Source organism: Mustela nigripes, chromosome 7, assembly GCF_022355385.1.
Source record: "Mustela nigripes isolate SB6536 chromosome 7, MUSNIG.SB6536, whole genome shotgun sequence".
NCBI lineage: Eukaryota > Metazoa > Chordata > Mammalia > Carnivora > Mustelidae > Mustela > Mustela nigripes.
In genome coordinates, this window is record NC_081563.1 from 30,011,708 (window position 1) to 30,035,123 (window position 23,416).

Here is a 23,416-nt window from a genome sequence, read left to right on the forward strand (position 1 = left end):
GCTTCCCTAATTTGGCTATTGAAAATACTGCTACCATAAACATTGTTATATCTATCCCTTCGAATCAGTGTTTTTGTATTCTTAGGATAAATACCCAGTAGTGCAAATACTGAATCACAGGGTAGTAATATTTTTAACTTTTCGAGGAATCTCCATACTGCTTCCCAGAGTAGCTGCACCAGTTTGCATTCCCACCAACAGCACACGAGGCTTTCTCTTTCTCTGAATCCTGGCCAACACTTGTCGCTTAGCTGGCCATAAATTTAAACTAAATCCTAATAATTTTCTTTAGAAAACCAAAAAATTGTCACTTTAGTTCAGGATTAGAATATTTAAATGGAAATCAGAATGTGATTTTTTTCCATGGGTAAAAATTCCTCATGATTAGATTTGCTTGAAGGAGTGAAAAGCTCCATGAACACCAAAATATGTTTGAAAAATCTAAGATAAAAGTTCCATCAAAATATCTCAATATGTGTTACAAGAAGTTTGCGGGGGGGGGGGGGTAGAGTGGGGTTTCTCTTAAGACTTTTTTTTCCCTTTTCTGAAAAATGCTCAAAATGCATCTCTATGCGTTCAGAACTAAGGTTGGATAAATGGAAAGAAAAAAGTAATCCTTTGTTATAGAATCATTCTTTACATTAAATAAGCTTTGCTTCCTCTTTTGGTCTTCATTAAAAACTTAAGAAAAAACATTTTTACTTCAAAATGAATTGTATTGACTGAGAACTGTCCAGAATTCCACAGAATACACTATTGTGTGAGTCTCTTCAATATTTTTCAGGCAAGCCTACTGAAGGATTTCTAAGCATGTGTTCTTACAATTCCAATGAATTAGTTTCAGTATACAACATGCAAAATCAACAACTGAAAGTTTCATCTTCAGAATCAAACACAGGTTATTTTTGCCAGAGTTTTCTCCTTGGTATCTGTCACTGTGAATACCAATATATTATTCTAAATATCACTTCTCTCCCAGTACAGTTACAGATACTCAAATACACCAGTATTATTCTAGACATGTGTAAGAATTTATTTCCATCCTGAGAGAGAAGGAGATTCCTAAGCTGGGAATGGTGGGAGAGACAGAAGAACAACTGAAGATGGTCAATACATTTCCAGCTAACTTAATTACAAGAGACTGGAATGATCAAGGCTAAACCTATTTTACTCTAAACCATCTTCAGTAAAGCAAATGTTTCATTTTGTCTCACCTTTCTTTTGGAATCGAGTCCTCTCGGGTCCAACATAGCTAGATGGCATGGCATATTTGATACATAGAAGTCAACTGAAATCAGCAATATCTTGATGACTTTATAATTCTTTATGATGTGGAAGTAACAGCTTTCAGAACAATCTTTGAACAGTTATTTTGATAGCATTAGTTTCCTTAAAACAAAGCAGGAAGATACATACATATGTTCCAGAGTCCAACATACCTTATGAATGTCCAAATCTATCCCATAAAGCCATGATAAGAAATTAGTTAATACACATCGAGTGCTTAGAATAATGTCTGGCACACAGCCAGCCCTCAATACGTGATAGTTATTACGACTCTACCATGCCCCACCTTGACCTGCTTTATGTGCCTTGAAAAGCACAGGAGAATAAGTGAGAGATAAAAACAGAAAAGACCCCGCCCCCACGTGCTTCATGCTCATGTACCATAACCACTCAAGTCCATCTCTCACAGAAGAGGGGCCTAACCTCTTCTGTTGGGTTCCTTATATAAAACCAACTCCAAGAGTGCCAAGCATAGAGGGATGATCAGTATTTTCTCAGTAAAATCCAAAAAGCTAGTCTGGTAAGTCAATTATTACTAATCCTTAGGAAATCTGAAGGATTGCTGTGAGTTAAAACATGGATTCAGGGGGAGAATTCCACCAGCAACAGAAAGAAAACCAGATCAGTTAGAGACCAGGAACACATGAGAGAAGATTAATGGGATGAGACTGACCAAGGAGTCAGTTCTCAGACACCTCAGGCAGACATGACATCCCCAGCAGCAACACTGGCAGGGCGACAACTTGGGAGTATCAACCCTTCCAGAACTTCACACCCCTTTCTGATGTGTGTGTGGTTTATTCGGCTGAGCCTACAGGACTCCTTTAGGTTCCCTTCCTGCTCTGATGGTTTATAATTCTAAAGAGTGCTGGGGTTGAGCCAGTGGTGGTGTCTAAATGAGGAGTGCCGGACTTGAATGTTTTGTGCACAATTATAAAATGTGAAAGAAAAAGAACCCAGAATTTATTTCAAGTATAAAATGGAATAAACTCCCAATATAAACTATTTACATTCTCTCTGAGACTTTAGGAACAGGCTTCAGAATGCTTTCTAGTAAAGAAGGATCATTTTAAAAATTACAGTTGAAGTAAATAGGAGATGAGCACTTTGGGATCTCTGCCCCATCCTCAGTGGTTTGGTAACATACCAAGATCTGTTTAGAGCCTCATCTGTACCCTTTGTCCACAGGCTAAGTGTAGAAGAGAAAGAACTGCCTCCACCGAGAATTTCAGCTCTCTTTACAGGACTGGCAGGAAACCATGCAAATAGATCTGCCAGGGCTCCTAGCTTCTCTCAGATGTAAAATTCAGCTCTGCCTCCATTCATGTTTTAATTGATCTTTATGCTATAGAATTCAAGTCCCTTCTTTCTATAATAGAAGGTCAATATACAATATTTAGAAAGGACAGAAGGGTAAAAGAAAAAGAGACCTGATTCAAAGGGGTCAACATACGTCCTGGAAGTAGGTACATCTTTCTACTCGAAGCCAAAGATCTTTCAAGTGAATGTCCCAGAAGCTGAGCCTTGAAGTAACATGGCCAGTCATACAACTGAGCTTGCAAGACCATGCATCTAGGTCGAGGACTGGGGCTACAGGGCAGGGCCCAAATAAGGTAAATTTTGAAACAGCTGGAGTACAGACAATACTATGTAGAAATAGTAAGGTATTGTCATATGTCAGATGTTATTTTTGCTTTTTCATAATTTCAACTTCATCATTTTATTTTTTTAAAAGATTTTTATTTATTTATCTGACACAGAGAGAAAGGCAGCAAGAGAGGGAACACAAGCAGGTGGAGTGGGAGAGGGAGAAGCAGGCTTCCTGCTGAGCAGGGAGTCCAATGTAGGGTTCAATCCTAGGACTCTGGAATCATGACCTGAGCTGAAGGCAGACGCTTAACGACTGAGTCACCCAGGTGCCCCCAACGTCATCATTTTAAATAGCATGTGCTGATTAATGCAAATAAAATGTTGTATTTTCAAGCCCCCTGACTTTGTAACCCCGAGGCGTCTACACAGCCTTGTCTGTGTACAATCTTCAACCACAAGATGACAAACACAATGGCTTCAAGTCTCCTGTGTTTTCTGAAAGGATCTAATACTTTTTTGGACAGTGTTAGACTTAACCATTCTGACTTCATCTCACCAAGAGGACCATTTCACTAAACACTGCAAAGAAAACATTAGTCTTCATTTCTGGATTGTTCAAAACATCTGAAAGTATATAATAAATGCTTGTTCAATGAGTGAATAAATGAGCATGGGGCTTATTCCAGCTATTCCACTGAGATAACCAAAGCAGTAAATCACAACAAACATCATTCTGACTGTATGTACAGAAACCACATATCAAATATTCTTTTTTTTTTTTTAAAGATTTTATTTATTTATTTGACAGAGAGAGATCACAAGTAGGCAGAGAGGCAGGCAGAGAGAGAGAGAGGAGGAAGCAGGCTCCCTGCTCAGCAGAGAGCCCGATGCGGGACTCGATCCCAGGACCCTGAGATCATGACCTGAGCCGAAGGCAGCGGCTTAACCCACTGAGCCACCCAGGCGCCCACCACATATCAAATATTCTTAACTAAGTCACAATAACATTCAGTCTATGACTGCACAGACATATTTGACATTGGAATGTCAGAATATGTAACGAAGAATATTCAACTAGAGGAAAAAAATGCTCATTTTATATATCACATGTGTTTAACAAAATTTTCCTATGTATAGTCAAAGAAACAATTTGTATCACTCAGATGATTCTGGTCACCAATTCTGATGGGACACAGAAGCATGCAGGGTTGGGGGGTTCCCCACACTACCAACTCAATTCTGACACTATTTCCCCAGAGAGAGCATCAGATCCCACAGATGGAGGTCTCAGTCCTGTAAGACTGCCAATTGCTCCACCTCCCCACTCCACATGCCAGCCCCAAGTCCAGGTTGGCCCTTATACTTTAGAGACTGGAGGTTCCAAACCCCACCCTTTGGATTTGATTAATTTGCTAGAGCAGTAAGTTCAGAGAACTCTAAGAAACATTTGACTTACTAGATTACCGGTTTATTATGAAAAGATGTAACTTAGGTACAGCCAGACGGTAGAAGTGCATAAGGCAAAGTATGTGGGAAAGGGCATGATTCTTGCATGCTCTCTCGGGGTGCACCATTCTCCTGGCACCTCCATGTGTTATCCAACCCAGAAGCTCTTCGAACCCTATCCTGTTGGGGTTTTTTGGAAGCTCAGTTACACAGACATGATTGATTAAGTCACTGCCATTGGTGACAGAGTTCAATTTCCACACCTACTCCCTTCCCAGGAGGTAATGGGGGGAGAGGAGTGGAGGTTATGAGAATGAGAGTTCCAACCCTCTAATCACATGGTTGATACCCTGGCAACCATCTCCATCCTTAGTGCTTTCCAAAAGTCACCTCATTAACACAATTCAAGACACTTTTACGGCTGTCTTTGCTTAGGAAATTCCAAAGGTTTTTGGAGCCCTGTGCCAGAAACCACAATCAAAGCCAAATACATATTTAGTCAATATCACAATCATATAATCAAGCACGAACATCAATCACAAGTTGAAAAAACAAAATATGAATATTTTACCTGAACGTCTTTGTATTTGTCTCGTAAGTCCAAGAGCCGGTGATAAGCTTTAATGGCTTCTGAAAATTCCCCAACATCAGTGCTAGTGAGAATGTAGTTTTCCCAGATCTGCCAGTGTTCATAGTTGCACTTGAGAGCTTCTTGCAAAGTTCTAAAAGCTTTTTCTCTGTTGAAGGTCAGATTTTAAAGAGAATGATAATGAATAATCATAGCTAAAGAAACCACAGCTTCAGGCATAAAATGCTAATGTGAACTTCCTGTCAGTACTTAGTCATTCATGTTAATAAACAGAATTTGAGACCCAAACAACCCCAAACCACCTCAAATTTCCCTAAAAATTTTTTTAAAATTTTAAAGGAGCTCATACGGGACCATTGAATCACTGCCTCTGAAGCTAATAATACACTATACGTTAATTGAATTTAAATTAAAAATTAATAAAATAAAAATTTTAAAGGAGCAAGAAATTGCAAAACATAAACAGGTAGAAACGAAACAAGAACAGGGAGATGTAAATAAAAACCAGTTGGAAATTTGGGAATTGAAAGAGACATTTGAAACAAACAAAACCTCAATAGGTGACAGAACACTAGACGGCACACAAGGAGAAAACTGATGAACTAGAAAGCAATAGTGAGAAATCCACAAGGAATGCAGATTAAAAAATAAAAGAGGGGTGCCTGGGTGGCTCAGTGGGTTAAAGCCTCTGCCTTCAGCTCAGGTCATGATCCCAGGGTCCTGGGATTGAGCCCCACGTCAGGCTCTCTGCTCAGCGGGGAGCCTGCTTCTTCCTCTCTCTGCCTGCCTCTCTGCTTACTTGTCACCTCTGTCTGTCAAATAAATAAATAAAATCTTTTAAAAGAAATAAAATAAAAGAGCAAAGAAAGAGGAAAGTATGAGAGGCTTAAACATACATTTGATAGATATGCCATCATAAATAGATACAGAAAATGTCAGGACAAGGTATTTGAAAAGATAGAGCTGAGCATTTCCCACAACTGAACAAAGATGGAAATTCTATGATCAAAAGTATATTTTTGTACGAAATTTTATAAATAAAGACAAACAACACCTAGGTATATTGTATGAAATTGCAAAACATAAAGATAATCCTAAAACCTACAAAAGAATGACAATGAGAATGGCAGATATTTCATTAGCAACAAAAGATGTAGAAAACAAGAGACTAGTACATGTAAAGCACTGCATGAAAATAATCGTCAAGCCTAAAATTTTATAACCAGCTAAACTTACTATTCGAGTAAATGAGAAGTCAAACACTTTCAGATGTACAAGGACTAAATTTATCATCTACTCCCCCTAACTTAAAAGAACTACTGAAGTACCCTCTCTTGCAAAAATAAAAGGGAATTCAGACAGAAAGGGATACAATAAATGATCGATAGTGAGAACAGAAATTGATGAAATATGTCATTATATTTAACAAATTATTGAGAACAAAAATTACTAGTTGTTTGTGGAAAAAAAGTATAACTGACCATAGTCTCCAAAATTAAATAAGAAATCAACAGTAAATAGCTAAAGTATATATATGCCTGGAAACTTAAAGATGCACTCCTAACAAAAAAAAAAGAAAGAAAGAAAAGAAAAGGAAACCACAGTGAGGAAACAAAGAGACTCATATTAGAAAATAAAAAATATTTAGAACTTTGAAAATACTATATATCACCAACTGCAGGACATAACTAAAGCAGTATTTTTAGAGGGAAATTTGTGATCTTAAGTGCATTTATTACAAAAAAATGACAATAAATTAGTAAAAACATTCAACTTAACATTATAGAAAAAACCAAACTTAAGAAAGAAGAAAATAATAAATTAAATATAATGAAAGAATAGAAATGATTAACAAAACCAAAAGCTGCCTCTTAGGAAAAAAATGAGACAAATGTGTAACTAAATTCCATTTAGAATAAAAGAAAACGGCACAAATAAGATTAGTAATTTAAATAATTAAATTTTAATTTAATTTAATTTAAATAAATAATTTAAATATTAAAAAAATAAGCAAATGCTATGAACAAATTATACAAATGAGCTAAAGAAACAGAAAGCCAGATAAATCAATTAAAATTAAAACAAAGGTAGGCAATTTTACAGAAGAGGCATACCAAACCATCAAGGAATTCTTATACAAGCCACTTCAGAAAAGAGAAAAAGACCATTAAAACTTGATACCAACAAGGGAATCAACAGAACTTCATGTCACCTTGTCTAGAAGTTTAACATCTCAGCAAACAAAAAGATGCTTAATGCTTTACTCCCCTGTCTGGACGAGATTATAATTCCTTTATGGAACATGAATATTTCACTGGACAATTACAGTAACCTTCTTCAAATGTATGCTGTCAATCTGCTTTTCCAAAGCCATTTTGAGTTTGTTAATTTAGGACTACCAGCTCCACCTCCGTTTCCTTGCTGAGCCCCACAGTGTTTCATCAAGGCATCTCCTCCTCCATGACTTTAAGGCAAATTTTGGAGGGGATAATGGAGATTCTTCTGGCCATCCCAGGCCATTGCTCTGAGAATCACTCCATGAAGCATTTAATCGATTTCTAATATACCTATGGTACCAATCAAAATAACGTCCTTATAGTCAAGTCCTTTTTAGTCTTCTCATTAGCAGCCAATTCACTGCAGTTTAATTTTTTTATTCTCTACATTAAACAATTTACCTAAAGTGGTTATCAAACCTACTGATTCATTTATCCCTTGGCCCACCATCTTTCAGAGTTAAAAATGAAGGTACCCTTGCTGTAACCCTTCTTCAAATTTAGCCTTGAATTGTTTGGGGGGGGGAGAGAGAGAGAGAGAGAGAGTGTGTGTGGTGTATCTTTTTCCCTTTCCTGGTTCTGCTCCCTACTCCCATCTCCCACGTAACAACAACTGCTCAGCAGTCGTAGACTGAGATTGCAGTTCTCCCATCTGCATGGGGGTGGGTGAGGCTGGCCTGTTGGCACAGAACTTGACAGGCAGCAGTGTAGGCAGGAGCACTATCCTTTGTCCTACATGTCCTCTCATCCATTGACCACAATCTCCTGGCCTTGGAAGTTTTTGCTATGAATTCCTTTTTCCTAAGTGTGGCTTCTTCGTAAGGATCTTCAGTTCAGGATTCACTTATCTAGCCCACAATGGTTGTGACACTGTGCTATAAAAGTTAAAGATGGAAGATTTTACCAAAGGACTGGCAGGGATACGATGCCCGGGGAACCAGATGAAATAGCAAAAAGAGCGTGTTAGTGAAGAACCCCGGGAGAGCAAAGGGACAGACAAGATGGTTAAAGGGTCCCTCTTAGGCATGGACAGGATTGTTTTGAGAGAAGCGGTCATAATTTACCCCTGATGTAACAATCTCATGAGTCAAAACTGAGCTATGTCTGGAACCGCAGCAAAGAAAGGAAAGAGCAAAAAGGCAAGAATAAAGCGGTGATTCACCTTTGACCTTACAACCCCACTTTTACACAAAAACCTATTTGTGGAGTTGCAGGAAGACAAGAAAGCACCAAAAAGAAGTTGAACAATGCGCAGTTCCCCCTATGAGGGAAAGTGGAATTCTTAGGGTTAATGGGCTGGAAAACAAGGTAGAGTATCAAAAGCTTCACTACATAGAGAGCTATCAGGGTTACCAGAAAAACCCACTGAGATCACTCTACAACTATGACAGGGATTTCCCCTGCCCCTTGCTTTAAACCAAAAGGTCCCTAGGGAATTTTAACACAATCACTTGCAATCAGGAACATAATATTATTTTCCAAAGAGCGCAGTAGAAAAAACAGTACTTTATTTATGTAGCTTGTCATCCAAGTGCAGCAGAAGTATTTCAGTGTAATGTGGATTTAATGATATCTTCAGAAGTATCTTGTGAATCCACAAAGAAAAATTAAATTAGGTTTGCAAATAAGGCCAAATGAAAATGGAAACAGATCCATCCTCTCCTTCATTTGCTAAAACTCTCGCAATACCAATCCTTGTCTCTTCCCTTCCTTTGGCTTTTTATGGCCGGTCAAGAAGGCCAGTTGGTTGTCCCCTTTATAAATTGGCATGTGCCCCTTTTTTTCCAGACTAGTTATCTCCCGCCTGGACTGTTACAGCAGCTGTCTCCTGACTGCGTTTCCAGCCCCCAGTTTCCTCTCCAGTCTGCCTCACACTGCCACCAGATAAATCTTCCCCAAATGCTTCTTTCTTCATGAAACTGCCCCCACGGAAAGCTCTGGCATCTTACTGCCAACGGGACGATCTCAACTTGTTAGTCAGATCATCAGAACACACTGCAATTTGACTCCAACCTTCTCTGTCTCTACAGACCTCACTATAATCCACGGCTGGTGTAGGTTACTCGCTCTGCATGTGATCACATTTCCCTTTGCCTGAGAGGCTTCCCTCTGTCCCATCTACCCCTTCTTCAAATTTTAGCTTGAGTCCTGCATTCTCTCAGAGGAGTTCCGGAACCAAGACCATAATCCTTCTCTCTTCTGAGACCCACACACAGTGTCTGGCATAGATCGAGGGTTCTACAAATATCACGTGCGGTTATTATAGCTCTCCTTCTATTTCCCACTTGATATTTACCATGCACGACTTCTAAAATAACACAGCCTGATATTTTACTTTTTAAATCTATAATTCCTGAAGACACTGGTTCACATTTGTATTTCTCAGTAATACCTAATACGCAGCAAGCAATCAGGAAGAATCCACCAACTGAGTTGACCAATGACAGGTATGCATCCTCCTGTCGTGTAATGGAATTAAGGATGCAAAACGTCAGTATCAAATAAGATTCCAAATAATATTTCTTATTTTATTACACAGTAAATGCTTTAGAAAAATAAACTACATTGAGAATTCAAATGGCTATAGTAAGTCATTATAATTCAAAGGTATGGATGGGCCTGGGGGAAAGGAGTAAAGGCACTAAGTTCAGTGGAAAAAAATCTTGTTCATTTTGGAAACTGAGTTCTTCATATTTGTTTGATGTACTTACTTTTGTTTTAGTCGGATATAGGAAGTTGATAAATTGTTCCAAGCTTCAGCATTCTGAAATGATAGAGAACTCAGTTATAGGCTATTCTCGTTTAGGTAATAGCATAGTTCCTACCACCCAAAGTATAACATATTTTTCTAGTCCAAGAGGTGCTCTTTACAATCTTTACAATTTTCATAAGGTATGTTTAAGGTATATGAGAAAATGAAATAAATTAAAATTAACTTTATAATTTAAAACAAAAGTACTCAAGAAACTGACATAACTATTATAGCACTCAGTTGGAATTTAGCTAAGATTTCCAAATTTAAATTTCCACAAAGTAACAGGATAATCTGCAATATAATTTACACAGTATATAGATTTATTACAAATTCAAGGTGATGCAGAATATTATTTATCATATCTTAAAAGCCTTTGCTATTTTACCATCATCCTTCATCAGATAGGAGAAGAAAGAAGTATGTGTTCTCCAGTGTTATTTCTAAGTATTTCATCAATCAAACGTACTTCTCTACCTATTCCTCTGTGCCATGACAAAAATAAAGTCATTACATAAATGTGGAATGATATGAATTATGTTTGTTCCTCTCTGTTCAGTTCTTTATAAAATATAGAGTATATAGTTTTCAAGTTCATATGTGTGATTTAAAAATTAATGTCTGCTTGCAGACATTGCACAACTAGTATCAGACTAGGCTTATTACCATAAAAAGCTACAAGCTGGACAAAATTTAGGGAATAGTTTTTGAAAAGTCACACAACAAACAGCATGGGGCTATGTATGACCCTTGAGAGATGGTAAACTGAGAGATATCTCAACAATCAACCTATACTTCCATCTAGAGGCACTTTCAAGGCTCAGTACAGAGAGGTAGAAACCAAAAGAAGCACAGCAAGTCTTGCTGGGATAAAGAAAGAGACCAGAGTTGAGGACTCAAAAGCTCGCCAGAACTTGCTGGGCAAAAAACAGGGACGTGAGATCTGTGCAGAGAATAAGCTCCAGAAACATCAATAAGTTTCTCCTTTAGTCCTTGGCTGAATATTAAGCTATATATGTGCCAGGTAAAACTTGAGGCCAGGCAGAGGGCAACTACCAAAGAGCCATGAACTGAAATGGAAATTCTGAAGGACACACAATGTTAGGAGCTCTTTAATTTCCAACCAACCAGTCCAACCAATCATATATCCAATAATGAGGACTTCTATCCAGGATGTATAAAAACCTCCTATGACTCAACATAAAAACAACTAACCCAATCTAAAAAGTGGGCAAAGGGTATCAATAAACATTTATCTAAAGATGTGACACAAATGGCCAATAAGCACATAGAAAGATGCTCAACATTGCTAGCCGTCAGGGCGATGGAAAAATGAAACCACTACGAGATGCCGCCTCCTTGGATGACTTGAATCAACAAGACAGGTAACAGCAAGTGCTGGTAAAGATCCCGAGAAACTAAGACCCCGCACGTCTGCTGGTGGGTATGTAAAATGGTGATTCATAAAACAGTCTGGCAGTTTCTCAGAATTCTGAACACAGAGCTAACACACCCAGGAACTCTACTGGGAGGTACATATCTAAGAAAAACAGAAACGTATGTCCACCTAAAAACTTTTAAATGACTGTTCATAGCAACCTAATTTATCATAGCTAAAAAGTAAAAACAATCGAAATGTCCATCAACTGATGATCAAACAGGTAATGTGTGATATACCCACATAAAAGAATATTATCTGACCACAAAAAGGAAAAAACTACGGATACAAGCAGCAGCATGGGTGAACTGTGAAAACACAGGACAAAGTGAAAGAAGCCACGACAGACCACAGAGCGTGTGATTCCATTTATACGAAACGTCCAGGATAGGCAAATCTAGAGATAGAATGTACTTTAGTGGTTGCCTGGGGCGGGAGGCAGAGGGCGGGAAGTGGAAAGTGTTTGGAAGAAAGGAGGAGTGACGGCTAATGAGTACAGGGGCTTCTTTTTATGAAAACGAAATGTTCTGAAATTGATTGTGGCAATGGTTGCACAATTCTGAATATATTAAGAAATCCTCCTTTAAATGGAGGAACTATATGGGGTGTGAATTATTTATCATCTCAGTAAAACTATTAAATATAAAAAGACTGTAAATGAAAAGAACTTTCTAGGAATGCAATTAACATAGGCAGCACATGTTACTGAATGACAAAATCGATGTGATATTTTGCTATATACCTCAGGTAAGTATAATTTTGCCTAAAAAACTGTTGCATCAAAATTATTCCCATGAAAAACTTAGCTATTATAAGAAGAAACTTATTTCTAGATTTATAAATCATTTACTTAATGTGTGACCTTCTGTCAAAGGTATACTTTCTTCCAACACAAAAGGAACTGCTGTTCTTTCATTTTAACATAAAATAATAGAAAATTGGAATTTTTTGCCTTCTTTTATCTTTTTTTTTTTGAGAGAAGACCATTTAACATGAGATCTACTCTCTACAAAATTTTAAGTATACAACACAGTACTGTTAACCACAAGCTCCATGTTGTACAGCGAATCTCTAGAACTTACTCATCTTGTAGAACTGAAACTATATGCCCACTGTAATTGCTATTCTGAACTACAGTACAATCCAAGTAACTCAGAGAATATCGAAGGGCTGTGAGAAGGAAAGCAGACCGAGAAAACTCACGTCCGGTTCTAGAGTCACGCAACGCTGAAATGCCTTCGCTGAACCTCTGTAGTCTTCCAAGGCCAAATAGGCACAGCCAAGAGAAAACCACACCCCCAGCTGCAAGGACAAAAGGTCAAAGTCATTCAAACACATAGAGATATTTATAGGATATTTATTTTACACTTTACGTTCATTTCCATTTGGGAAATTGAGGGGTGGTGGTGAATTTTTTCATATAATTTTCAAAACTAATATAACACCAAAAGCATGTGTAGTATCACTGCACATCTTTTCTGAGAAAGACCATTCTTTGTGTTAACCAAACACCATGAATGCCATCCAGAGCTCTATCGATAAACCCTCATACTATGAATGCGGGATTAATCTAAACTTTTTACTGAGTGTCAACTATCACAGTATCAGCAGATTCACAAGGATAAATGTATGACAAACTTGAGGAGAAAAACTCTTGCTTTCATCTTCAAGTCAGTTCACAAACAATTCTGCAGTTTAACCATGAGCAACTCATGTATCTGCTTAGGCATGCCTGAAAATAATTTGGAGAAAAGCAGGGTGGGAATCTGGATTACCGACCAGCCATTGAAAATGGAAAGCCCGACTTGAGTCAGCAAGATGTGTTAGCAGAGACATTTAGAAAAAAACAGGTGAATTAGGAAGTAGCTATTGAAATTACAACAGAATTTTTCATATCACAGTGTTTCCTTAAAATTCAATAGCCTCTATCAAAAGGAAGATAAAACCGATAAAAATTCAATGAAATTAGTCAGAAATGCAGCTGTGGGGGTCAAGTTTGCTTTCCTTTCGGATACAGTTAGTAAGGGCAGCAGGAGAAGGCGGCTGAGCGCTGGCTGACTTGCAGGACAAAGGCAGGGAGCAGGCAGACAGGTTTGGTGGCACCCTTCAGGGTGGGAAAGGAAGTGAGGTGCTCTGTTATCTGTCCTTCTGCTAGGCAGTGGCAAACGCGGCCCACACACCCCTCCTCCCCCAGCCATTTCCACAAAACGTGTTCCATTTGGCTAGTTGAGACCTGAATGGTTTTTAAGCAGATAAAGATTTTTAGCCCGATAATTAGAGATAAGGCCTAGAAAGCAAACATCCTTGGGCAATTTAACACTTTGCCTTGAATTCACAAGATGCTATAAATAACTGCTATCAGGAGCCTTTATGGAGAACAGATTTTGTTCGAGGGATAGGTACTGGCTGAAAAGGGGGTGGGTATGTGTTTGGGGGGGAGGGGGAAATGCTAGAGATACTAGGTTGAAGTGAAGTTAGAATTCACTTTTTCAAATCAAGAGACTACCAGAAACTGAAAAATGACCTCATCACACCTTCCTTCTGTCAATTATTTACAGAATGGAGAGACCAAACCACCCTCAGTGATGATACGTTCTGAGCGGGCCTAAAGTCTGATGCTAACTTATAAACGATACATAAAACAAGCTCTCTAACTTCTAACCAAGGTCCAAGTTTCAACATCCGTGTGTTATAGTTCATCAGATACAAGGTACACCTTTTTTTCACCTTTTAACATCTCTGAAATAGATCTGACCCCTTGTCAGAGTTTATTGGAGGCATTTTTTTATACAAGGTGGCACTTAAAATAAATGTGCCTGTTACAACCGATGGCATCTTATATCCCATGTATTGTGGTCACAAGTTTACTTGGAAGGAGGGATACCTCACCAAGGGACTAAAGCAAGAACAATGATAACTGCCCTCAAAGTTCTCAAAATGCATGTGTCGTGCTTGCTCTCTGCAAACAAACTTCCCACAAAACTATTTCCCATGTGTTGTTATTAAAAAAAGAAAAAAAGAAAAAGCAAGTGTAAATTCAAGATGTAAATAAAGAGCTTTATTTTTCAATCCACCTGTGAAGACAAAAGTTACAAATGTCTAAAATTAGCAATTATTCACAGCTCTAAAACAAGCTGGTGGTAAGATTACTATTTACCTTTAAGGTTCTGAAACAAGCCAATGTTTTCTAACCAGTGTCTTAAAACCAAAATAAATTTAATGAAAATCAGGCAGATGACTTAATTTGATATATAGTATTACGGCACTCTCTCTCTCTTTTTTTTTTTTTTCACTTGGCATTTGTGTTGTTGTTTTAATAATTTGCATCTGAAGGAAAATTCTAGGATCATTAATTGCTAGTAGATTCCATCTGTTGATAAGATATAATTACATAGAAGATGACTTGCACACACCCTATTCTTTGAAATCATGAAATGGCTTTTTAAAAAACAAACTCTAAGATCTTCTAATTGCTTTTGGCTGATCCACTAAACCATAAATAATGTATTCATACCTTGCTTTTCCATTGAGGTCCTCAGAATTTGGAGGATTAAGGAGAATATTTGGTGCCTCTTACTTTTTGCATTTTAAACTATTAATCCCAATAGTGACTAGCATCTTGATTCAGGTCATGCTCTTAAGAACAGAACATCATAAAAGAAAAAAATCAAAAGCCTCAAAAAAACTTCAAGGATGATTCCCCAAATTAAAACTGTATATGCTTGAATCCCAGAGACCTCTACCTTCCAGTCGAGTGCAATCACGGCGGGGATATGATGTTAGTGTCATCCCATTTTCTAAAAGCCACATTTAAAGAGTAGAAGGGAACAGGTGAAATTAATTTTAGTGACATTTTATTTAACTCTACAAATCCAAATAGTCTCATTTCAACATGGTATCAGTAGGCAAAATTATTGAAATATTTTATATTCATGGTTCTCATACCAAGTCTTTGAAATTTGCTATGTACTTGGCACTTACAGCACATCTCAGTTTTGACTTTAGCTACATTTCAAGTGTGTTCAACTGCCAGACTGGCTGGTGGCCACCACACTGGGCAGCACAGTTCTACACAGTTTCTACAAAACATTGACAAAGACCCCAGCATGCCTTGCATCCCTCCTTTCTTTCTTCAGTAAAGATCTAGCTCCTTGGGACACGTGGCTGGCTCGGTCAGTGGAGCATGTGACTCTTGATCTTGGGGTTGTGACTGTGAGCCCCACACTGGGTATAGAGATTACTTAAAAATAAAATCTTAAAAAAAAAAATCTACTTCTTCTGGCTGAGACCCTCCCTTAGGCTCCTACCTTTCATATGCTATAGTCTCTCCTATTCCTCTCTATACAATAGCAATCAGAATATTAGCACTTAATGAGCATGTACAATGTGTGCCAAGAATGGATACCAGGAGCTTTCCACACATTACCTCATTGCTTCCTCACAAGAGCCTCGCAAGATAGTAAACAGTACCCTCATTAGAGAGATGATAAGGGATCACAAAGTCAGTCAGTGACACAGGAGAAACCTGACCCAGTCAATGGGAGTGCAAAGCCCATGTCTACAGTGGGAGGCACTGTATCATTCTGCCCACATTCAGCCAAGACTGATGGCAATACCATCCTTGTCACCAATACAGTGAGAGAGGAACAGAAGAACTCAGTCAACAGGGGCTGGGAAACTCAGCAGATCAATTTTTTAAGAACTGGAGTCTATCCCCTCAAAGCTCTCTTTAGGCAAGTGGACACTGATGAAGCTCAAGGGATGACCATATTCAGGCGCAGGGAAGAGCTGAAAGGCAAACGTCTTATCAAAGGGACTGGGCAGGAACAGAGACAGAGAATCATCGGGCAGAGAAGCTGACTGAGATATCCGTAGAGCTTATTCCAGGGCGAACTGTGAAGGCAAGCTAGTTATCGTTAGGGCAATCATCTTCAGAAGCTGACAGTCTAGCTTGTTTCTCTGAGGGAGCCAATACAGAAACACAAAAGCAAGACAACTACTTATTTTGAATGAGAAGATATATGAACTTAAAGAATGGTTTAAAATTATTTTTAAAAATAGGGGCGCCTGGGCAGCTCAGTTGTTAAGTGTCTGCCTTCGGCTCAGGTCATGATCCCAGTGTGCTGGGATCGAGCCCCGCATCAGGCTCCCTGCTTGACGGGAAGTCTGCTTCTCCCTCTCCCTACCCCCCTGCTTGTGTTCCCTCTCTCGTGTCTCTGTCAAATAAATAAATAAAATATTTTTTAAAATAAAATTATTTTAAAAATAAAGTAAAGGACAAGAATGGTTGAGAATGAGATCTCTCTCTGAGTTCCTCTCACAAAGCCCCCTGGAAGAAGAGTGGAATAGAGGGGAAGACAGGTGAGTGGGATTCGAGAAGCTCGGAGTAACTTAACCTCGGAGTCTCAGTCACCCAATTGTTAAGTAGGGATTTGATGAAGCAAAATTCCAAGGCTTCTTCATACCCAAGATCCTGAAAACGCAGGGGTGACTGGGTTCAAAGGTACATTAGTGCCATCTAGTGGCAAAGTAGAGTACCCCGATGATACAAACCAGAAAGGCAGCAGGTTTGAGGGGCATAAGCCATTCAATTAGGAGCCTTAGAAATCAGTTCAAAAGAGGAAGAGAGGAGGGGCGCCTGGGTGGCTCAGTGGGTTGGGCCACTGTCTTCAGCTCAGGTCATGATCTCAGGGTCCTGGGATTGAGTCCTGAATTGGGCTCTCTGCTCAGCAGGGAACCTGCTTCTCCTCCCCCCCCCCACTCTCTGCCTGCCTCTCTGCTTACTTGTGATCTCTCTCTGTCAAATAAATAAATAAATAATAAAATCCTTAAAAAAAAAAAAAAAAAAAAAGAGGCAGAGAGGAAAACAAGGCATAGAAAGGAAGTAATTTGCTTCAAGCCACACAAAGGTTCCTGGTTCCTGGTGTGCAACAGGTGTGACGAAGACAGAAATCACAATATGTATTAACCTCAATAATTAAAATAGAAATTAAGCCATTTTTTTTTTTTTAAAGAAACTAAATAGTTTGCCACTCTGAAGGCTAACATACACTAAGCACCACTAGGCAATGGGCTTGGATTATTTTTACAATTAAAAAGTAAATTTTTTTACAAGAGTCTTAAAGCACATCTACAATAGGTACCATTTGCTTGTATATTACAATTTTCTTTCTTAAATGATGAATCTATTACTCAAATTTCCTTCCTCCTCAAGATTTCTGCAGAACGAATGGTCAGCAGCCTCACACTTTTGCTAGTTTTCCTCACTGGACTGACCGAATTGTTCAGCTGTCACGTGTAACGGTCAACACGTTAGAAGCAATCCTCAAGGCCGCGCTGCACTCCCCATCGCCTCCTCTCACATCCCTGACTCATTCCCATGACCCCGAATGTAGATAAGTGGTTGAATGTGGTTTCCTTAAACAGGAAATGACCCAAGACAAATCCAAGAGCGATACCAATGTTCTTGGGTGACAGCTTTTCCTGAAGTGATGCCTGGGGCTCATATTCTTCTCAAATTCTTTTATAACCAAATTTCTCATATACTGAATAGGCAGTTCTCCTTCCTAAGGAAACACACGTCCTCAGCTTTGAGCTTCTCTTTCTCTCTAAAGGAAAAGCGTCCTCTATTGCAGTGTCTTGTTTAAACTATGGAACCAAATAAACTTTGCACAGACTTTTTTTCTTTTTACTAGACAGGCTATTCCTTGTTCAGTGCCCTGCTCTTACTCCTCCCCTCGATTTGGTTACCACCGGTATTTGCCCACTCATTCCAGAGAATTCGCAACGTGAGGTAGTTCAAGCATTCACATGTCATCTGAACATGAGACTCTCCTGCTGGGTGTATCTCCCTTTTTCTAGGCTACAGATAATGGGGCAACGCTGATTTCCTTCCACTGCTATTACCGCACGGCAACAAGGAGGCGAGAGAGAAAGTCCATGATGTACCATCCATGCCTGAGAACTACGGGCCTGGAAATATCTAGACACTGCACATACATAGGCTCGAATGTCCCCTGTGGCACACGGAGACAGGTATTATAATCTCCACTTTACAAGTAAGGAAACTGAAGCTCAGAAAGATGAGGTGGCCGACCTACAGTCCGTTCTTTGTGGCCACCAGAATTCAGAATTAGGTTCGGGCGCCAAGGCTCCCGGCCTCCCTGCTGCCCTGGGAGTCACAGCTACCACCCAGATGTTCACCGCAGCGCTCGTGTTTCCTGGCAGTTACGCAAGTGAGACTTTAAGAGGTTCATTTTTTATTGCTTACCAATATGAAAAAGGAAGAACAAAAAGGAAAGAATCTCTTTTTTCTCTACATATTACTCACATATGTTCATTCTGTCTTCTCCATTGGAATGTAAGCTTCAATTCCTCGACTCGTTCCACCAGAGCTAATACCAGTTCACAAAAGGAACTCTTTTAACCCCATTTCCAATAAAAACATTTTCTTTCAAAAACTTTGATAATGTCAAAAATGGACCGCTACAGATCAAGGACGAACAAAATTCCAAAGATAATTATCAATGCTGCCAGAGTCTTGTGTCACATATGGAGCCTTCTGTATAGCATGGGCTGGAAGGGCTGCCTCAGACCCTCTAAAGTTCCACAGCCTTGCAGAGACACTCAAGGCTATGTGCTGGATCATTCCAAAACAACCAAGTTAGAACCTCTCTTTGCTCCTGATGAAAACCCCAGTGGTTCTTCATGAAAGGAAGAAAATAATTCAAATGACAGTTTTGTGTTCAAACCTTTCCATAACTTCTTTTTTAAAGACTTTATTTATTTAACTTTAGGTTTTATTTATTTTTAAGATTTTTATTTATTTCTTAAATTAGAGAGAGAGAGAGCCAGCTCATGAATGGGGAAGGGGCAGAGGGGGAGAATCTCAAGCAGACTGTGCTGAGCGTAGGGCCCAATGAGGGGCTTGATCTCATGACCCTGACACCGTGACCTGAGTGAAAACCAAGAGTTGGACACTTAAATTACTGAGCCACGTAGGTGCCCCTCGTAACTTCTAACCAGACCTCAACCAAATTCACCATTACTTCCTAACATAAGACAATGTCCTCTACAGACAAGAGGAAAGAGCTTAAGAGTCGGCGCTCTGGAACCACAAAGTCCAGGTTCAAATCCTAGCTCCACCCGTCATAAGCTGTGGGAACTGGTGCAAATTACTTAACCTTCTGTTTCCTTATGTGTTAAATGAGAGTAAAAATAGTAAGTACCTCAAGGATTGTAGTGAGGATTAAAAACACATGCAAATGCTTAGACTAGTACCTGGCACCTAGTAAACACCCAGTATTTAGCTGCTATCATCATCATCATCACCATTACAACTGAATAAAAAATAAACAGTGAAAACCAATAGTTGTCAAGAAATCTTTGTTGGCTCCACGGCCAGTTTTTGCATCTGCTAGTCTCCTTTCCTGAAACATGTTTTTCCAACTTTGCCTCCCATCCAAATCCCAACCATTCTTCCCAGTTCAGAACATCTGCATCGGGGCACCTGGGTGGCTTGGTCGTTAAGGGAATGCCTTCAGCTCAGGTCATGATCCCAGGGTCCTGGGAACAAGCCCCACATCGGGCTCCTTGCTCTGTAGGAGGCCTGCTTCTCCCTCCCCCACTCCCCCTGCTTGTGTTCCCTCTCTTGCTGTGTCTCTCTCTGCCAAATAACTAAAACCTTAAAAAAAAAAAAAGAAAAGAAAAGAAAAGAACATCTGCATGAGGCCTTCACATCCCCATTCATACTGCCATCACTAGGCATCCAAAGCATGCTGTCTATTTACTCTACTCCCTGGCCACATACAAAGTTATTTCTGCCTCCTCTCCTCATTTAGCCCATAGAAACCACAGGAGGGCAAGAGGCCATGTCTTAACACAATTCTTCCGTAGCCTCCTCAATATCTCAAAATGGTTTACTCTTACATTCCAGCTTTGACTACAGAAGACGGTTCATAGAAATTGCTATGATAATAGTAATGCTCTCATATTCCTTCCAGGGTCATTAGAAACATTATTCCTTTTCTAGGGCCAATACCTTCATCTCTTCTGCTCATTTCACTCTTCCTTAGAATGATCTTTCCTAGTTACCCTTCCCTGTCTATATAACTTTCACTCTCTCCACCCGCTGGATTCACTTTCTCCTTTATCCACTGCCCTCAACCATGTAAAGGTCTCCAGTATCCTGCAAAGATTTACCTGCTTCTTCTGCCCTTGTACATGACATTTTGACTCTTATCTCTTCGACATGCTCCCAGTATGAACAGTCTACCCATGCTATATCCTTCTCCTCACGTGCCACCCACTCTAAACCTGAAGCTGGCTCTGAAGGTCATTAGTGAGCTCCAATCCAATGACCTCTTCTTGGCCCTCTCTGGACTTCATCACTACAATGTGACATTACTCACTAACACTTTTTCCTTTAGCTCCCATGAATCCCTAGCCCTCTGACCCAAGAGGGGTATATTTTGTTCGAATGGTGTATTTTGTTTGAATCTTTTTTCACTGGTGCTATTTCTTCTACCTTCCTCTAACTGCTGCTCAAAGATCGGGATTTTGCTCAGTGTTCTCTTCCAAGATTTTGTGTAAAGAATTTATTCACGGGGCACCTGGGTGGCTCAGTGGATTAAGCCGCTGCCTTTGGCTCAGGTCATGATCTCGGGGTCCTGGGATCGAGTCCCGCTTCAGGCTCTCTGCTCAGCAGGGAGCCTGCTTCCCTCTCTCTCTCTCTCTGCCTGCCTCTCTACCTACTTGTGATCTCTCTCTGTCAAATAAATAAATAAAATCTTAAAAAAAAAAAAAGAATTTATTCACTTGCATGGCTTTATCTTACTTCCACAAAAAAAAAGCCCCAAATCTGCAAGCTCAATTCTGGCCTTCCTACTGGGCTCAGTCTCTTATGTCCAATGAACGATCAGCCATCTCTGCTTAGATGCAGCAACATGCCTTCATAGTCAATATCCAAAATCACATCACCTCCTATAAAAGATATTTTTCCTTCTTCTGAAATCTCTATATTTTATCAACAGGGACATCTTCCTTTTTCATCAAACAAGTGAGAAAACTGGCGTCCTCTCGTATTCCAGCTCTCCCTCTATCCTGCCAGTCCAAACGATTAAGTCCCAGGAGACTTCCCCTTGTAAGGAGGCTTCAACCTGTTCTATCTTCCCACTCTCACTGCCCACTCATCCGTAACATTCATTCTTTATTTAAACTTCCTATAATCCTATTTTTGTCCTATCACTCTTTTATTCAAAACCACAACAGAGTTCCACATCTACAGGGTTAGATAATCCTGAAGAGGGGCATGTAGGTCCCTTCACAGTCTAGTTCTAGCCATATCACTCCCTGGTGGAGACTCTCAACTCTCCACTGACAGACAGGATGACACAGCTGAATTCATTCCCACATCCGTGTCTGTATGTGGTAGGTTCTCGATAATGCTAAGTTAGGCAACCATGTAATATACTGTCCAAACTGCAACATTTTTGAAAATGAAACAGAGCATTAGAAAATAATTAAAGTTACATATCTTTAAAAAGGCTTTATTTATTGACCAACAAATTGCTGAGCAACAAAATTGGTTTTATTGTATCAGGGGAATTTTGAGAAGGTTCTATTCAAAATGAAAAATAAAAATATCTTAAGGCAAAAATATTTAAATGCTGATTACCTGAAATTTAGATATAACAAAAGGAACTTAATCAAGCTATACATTTGCACATTTCTGTAATATATTACATAATTAAAATCACTGAAATTTTGTTAGTAGATATTCATAAACTTTAATCATTTTCTTAGTCATATCTAATCTAGTATCATTATCACTGTTGTTTTTCTGGTTAATTCCTGTTTTTGATACGATCTTAGCACTTAGAATTTTCTCATAAAAGTACCTGTCTACTCCAACATTTTTCATTGTTAATTGTCATTATTTATTATTATAAATAATTTATAATATATTATATATTATATAATTATTAACATATTATAATAAATTATAAATAAATGTATTGTTATTAATACATTTAATATTACTAAAACTTTTGACTCACTCTTGTCTGTAGATCATAATAATTTTAGTTGAGAAAATATTCTTTCTAAATATAGTGAGGAAAAGTTAAAAATAGAACTACTATATGACCCAGCAAATTCCACTTTGGGGTATCTATCTGAGGGAACTGAAATCAGGACTTAGAGAGGTATCTGCCCCCTCACCTTCACTGCACTATTATTCATAATAGCCAAGGCATGTAAACAATCTAATTGCCTGCGAATGGATGGATGGATAAAGAAAACGTGGACACACAAACCTGCACGCGCACATACGCAGAATGTTATCCAGCCATAAAGAAGAAGGAAATCCTGCCTTTTGTGCCAACGTGGATGCACTCTGAGGACATTATGCTACATGAAGTAAGTCAGACAGAGAAGGACAAATGACTCTATGTTCTCACTTGTATGTGGAATCTAAAACAACTGAACTCTTTAGCTGAAGAAACTGATGGTTGCCAGGGGCTGAGAGGGTAGGGGAGATGGGGAGATGCTGGTCGAAGGGGACAGGCTTTCAGTTATAAGTTGAGTAAATTCCGGAGTTCTAACATTTTAGCATGGTGATTATAGTTAGCAATACTGTATCATATGCTTGAAAGTTTCCAAGAGAATAGATTTTAAATATTATCAACACACACAGACATACATACACACAGGTAATTATGTAAGGTGACAGAGGTATTTAACTAATGCTACAGTGATAAGCATTTTGCAATATATACAAGTATCAATCACATTGTATACCTTCAATTTACATCGTGTAATATGCCAATTATATTTCAATAAAGCTGGAAAAAATTTTAATGCACTGAAATAACTAGTAAACTCAGAGAACCTGCTGCTAAGAGGCTATTCATAATACTGATCTTATTAATACTGAAACTTTTAAGTATTTTTCTTAGGAATTATCTTTTGGCCTCTGTTTAAAGGGCTTTGTTCAATTTTTTTTTTTTTTTTTTTTTTTTTTTTTTTTTTTTTTTTTT

At 38.9% G+C, this 23,416-nt stretch overlaps 1 protein-coding gene across 2 annotated transcripts in view; it reads right to left on the minus strand.

The window, feature by feature from the left end:
- TTC27 (tetratricopeptide repeat domain 27) overlaps positions 1–23,416 on the minus strand; it is a 169,957-nt gene that overhangs the window by 23,338 nt on the left and 123,203 nt on the right. For both annotated transcript variants that reach the window (XM_059405454.1, XM_059405453.1), the window contains exons 14-16: positions 12,582–12,680; positions 9,900–9,952; positions 4,895–5,060 (exon numbers count right to left, since the gene is read on the minus strand). In XM_059405454.1, coding sequence (XP_059261437.1) covers positions 4,895–5,060; positions 9,900–9,952; positions 12,582–12,680 — 318 coding nt within the window. The remainder of the gene's footprint in view (positions 1–4,894; positions 5,061–9,899; positions 9,953–12,581; positions 12,681–23,416) is intronic.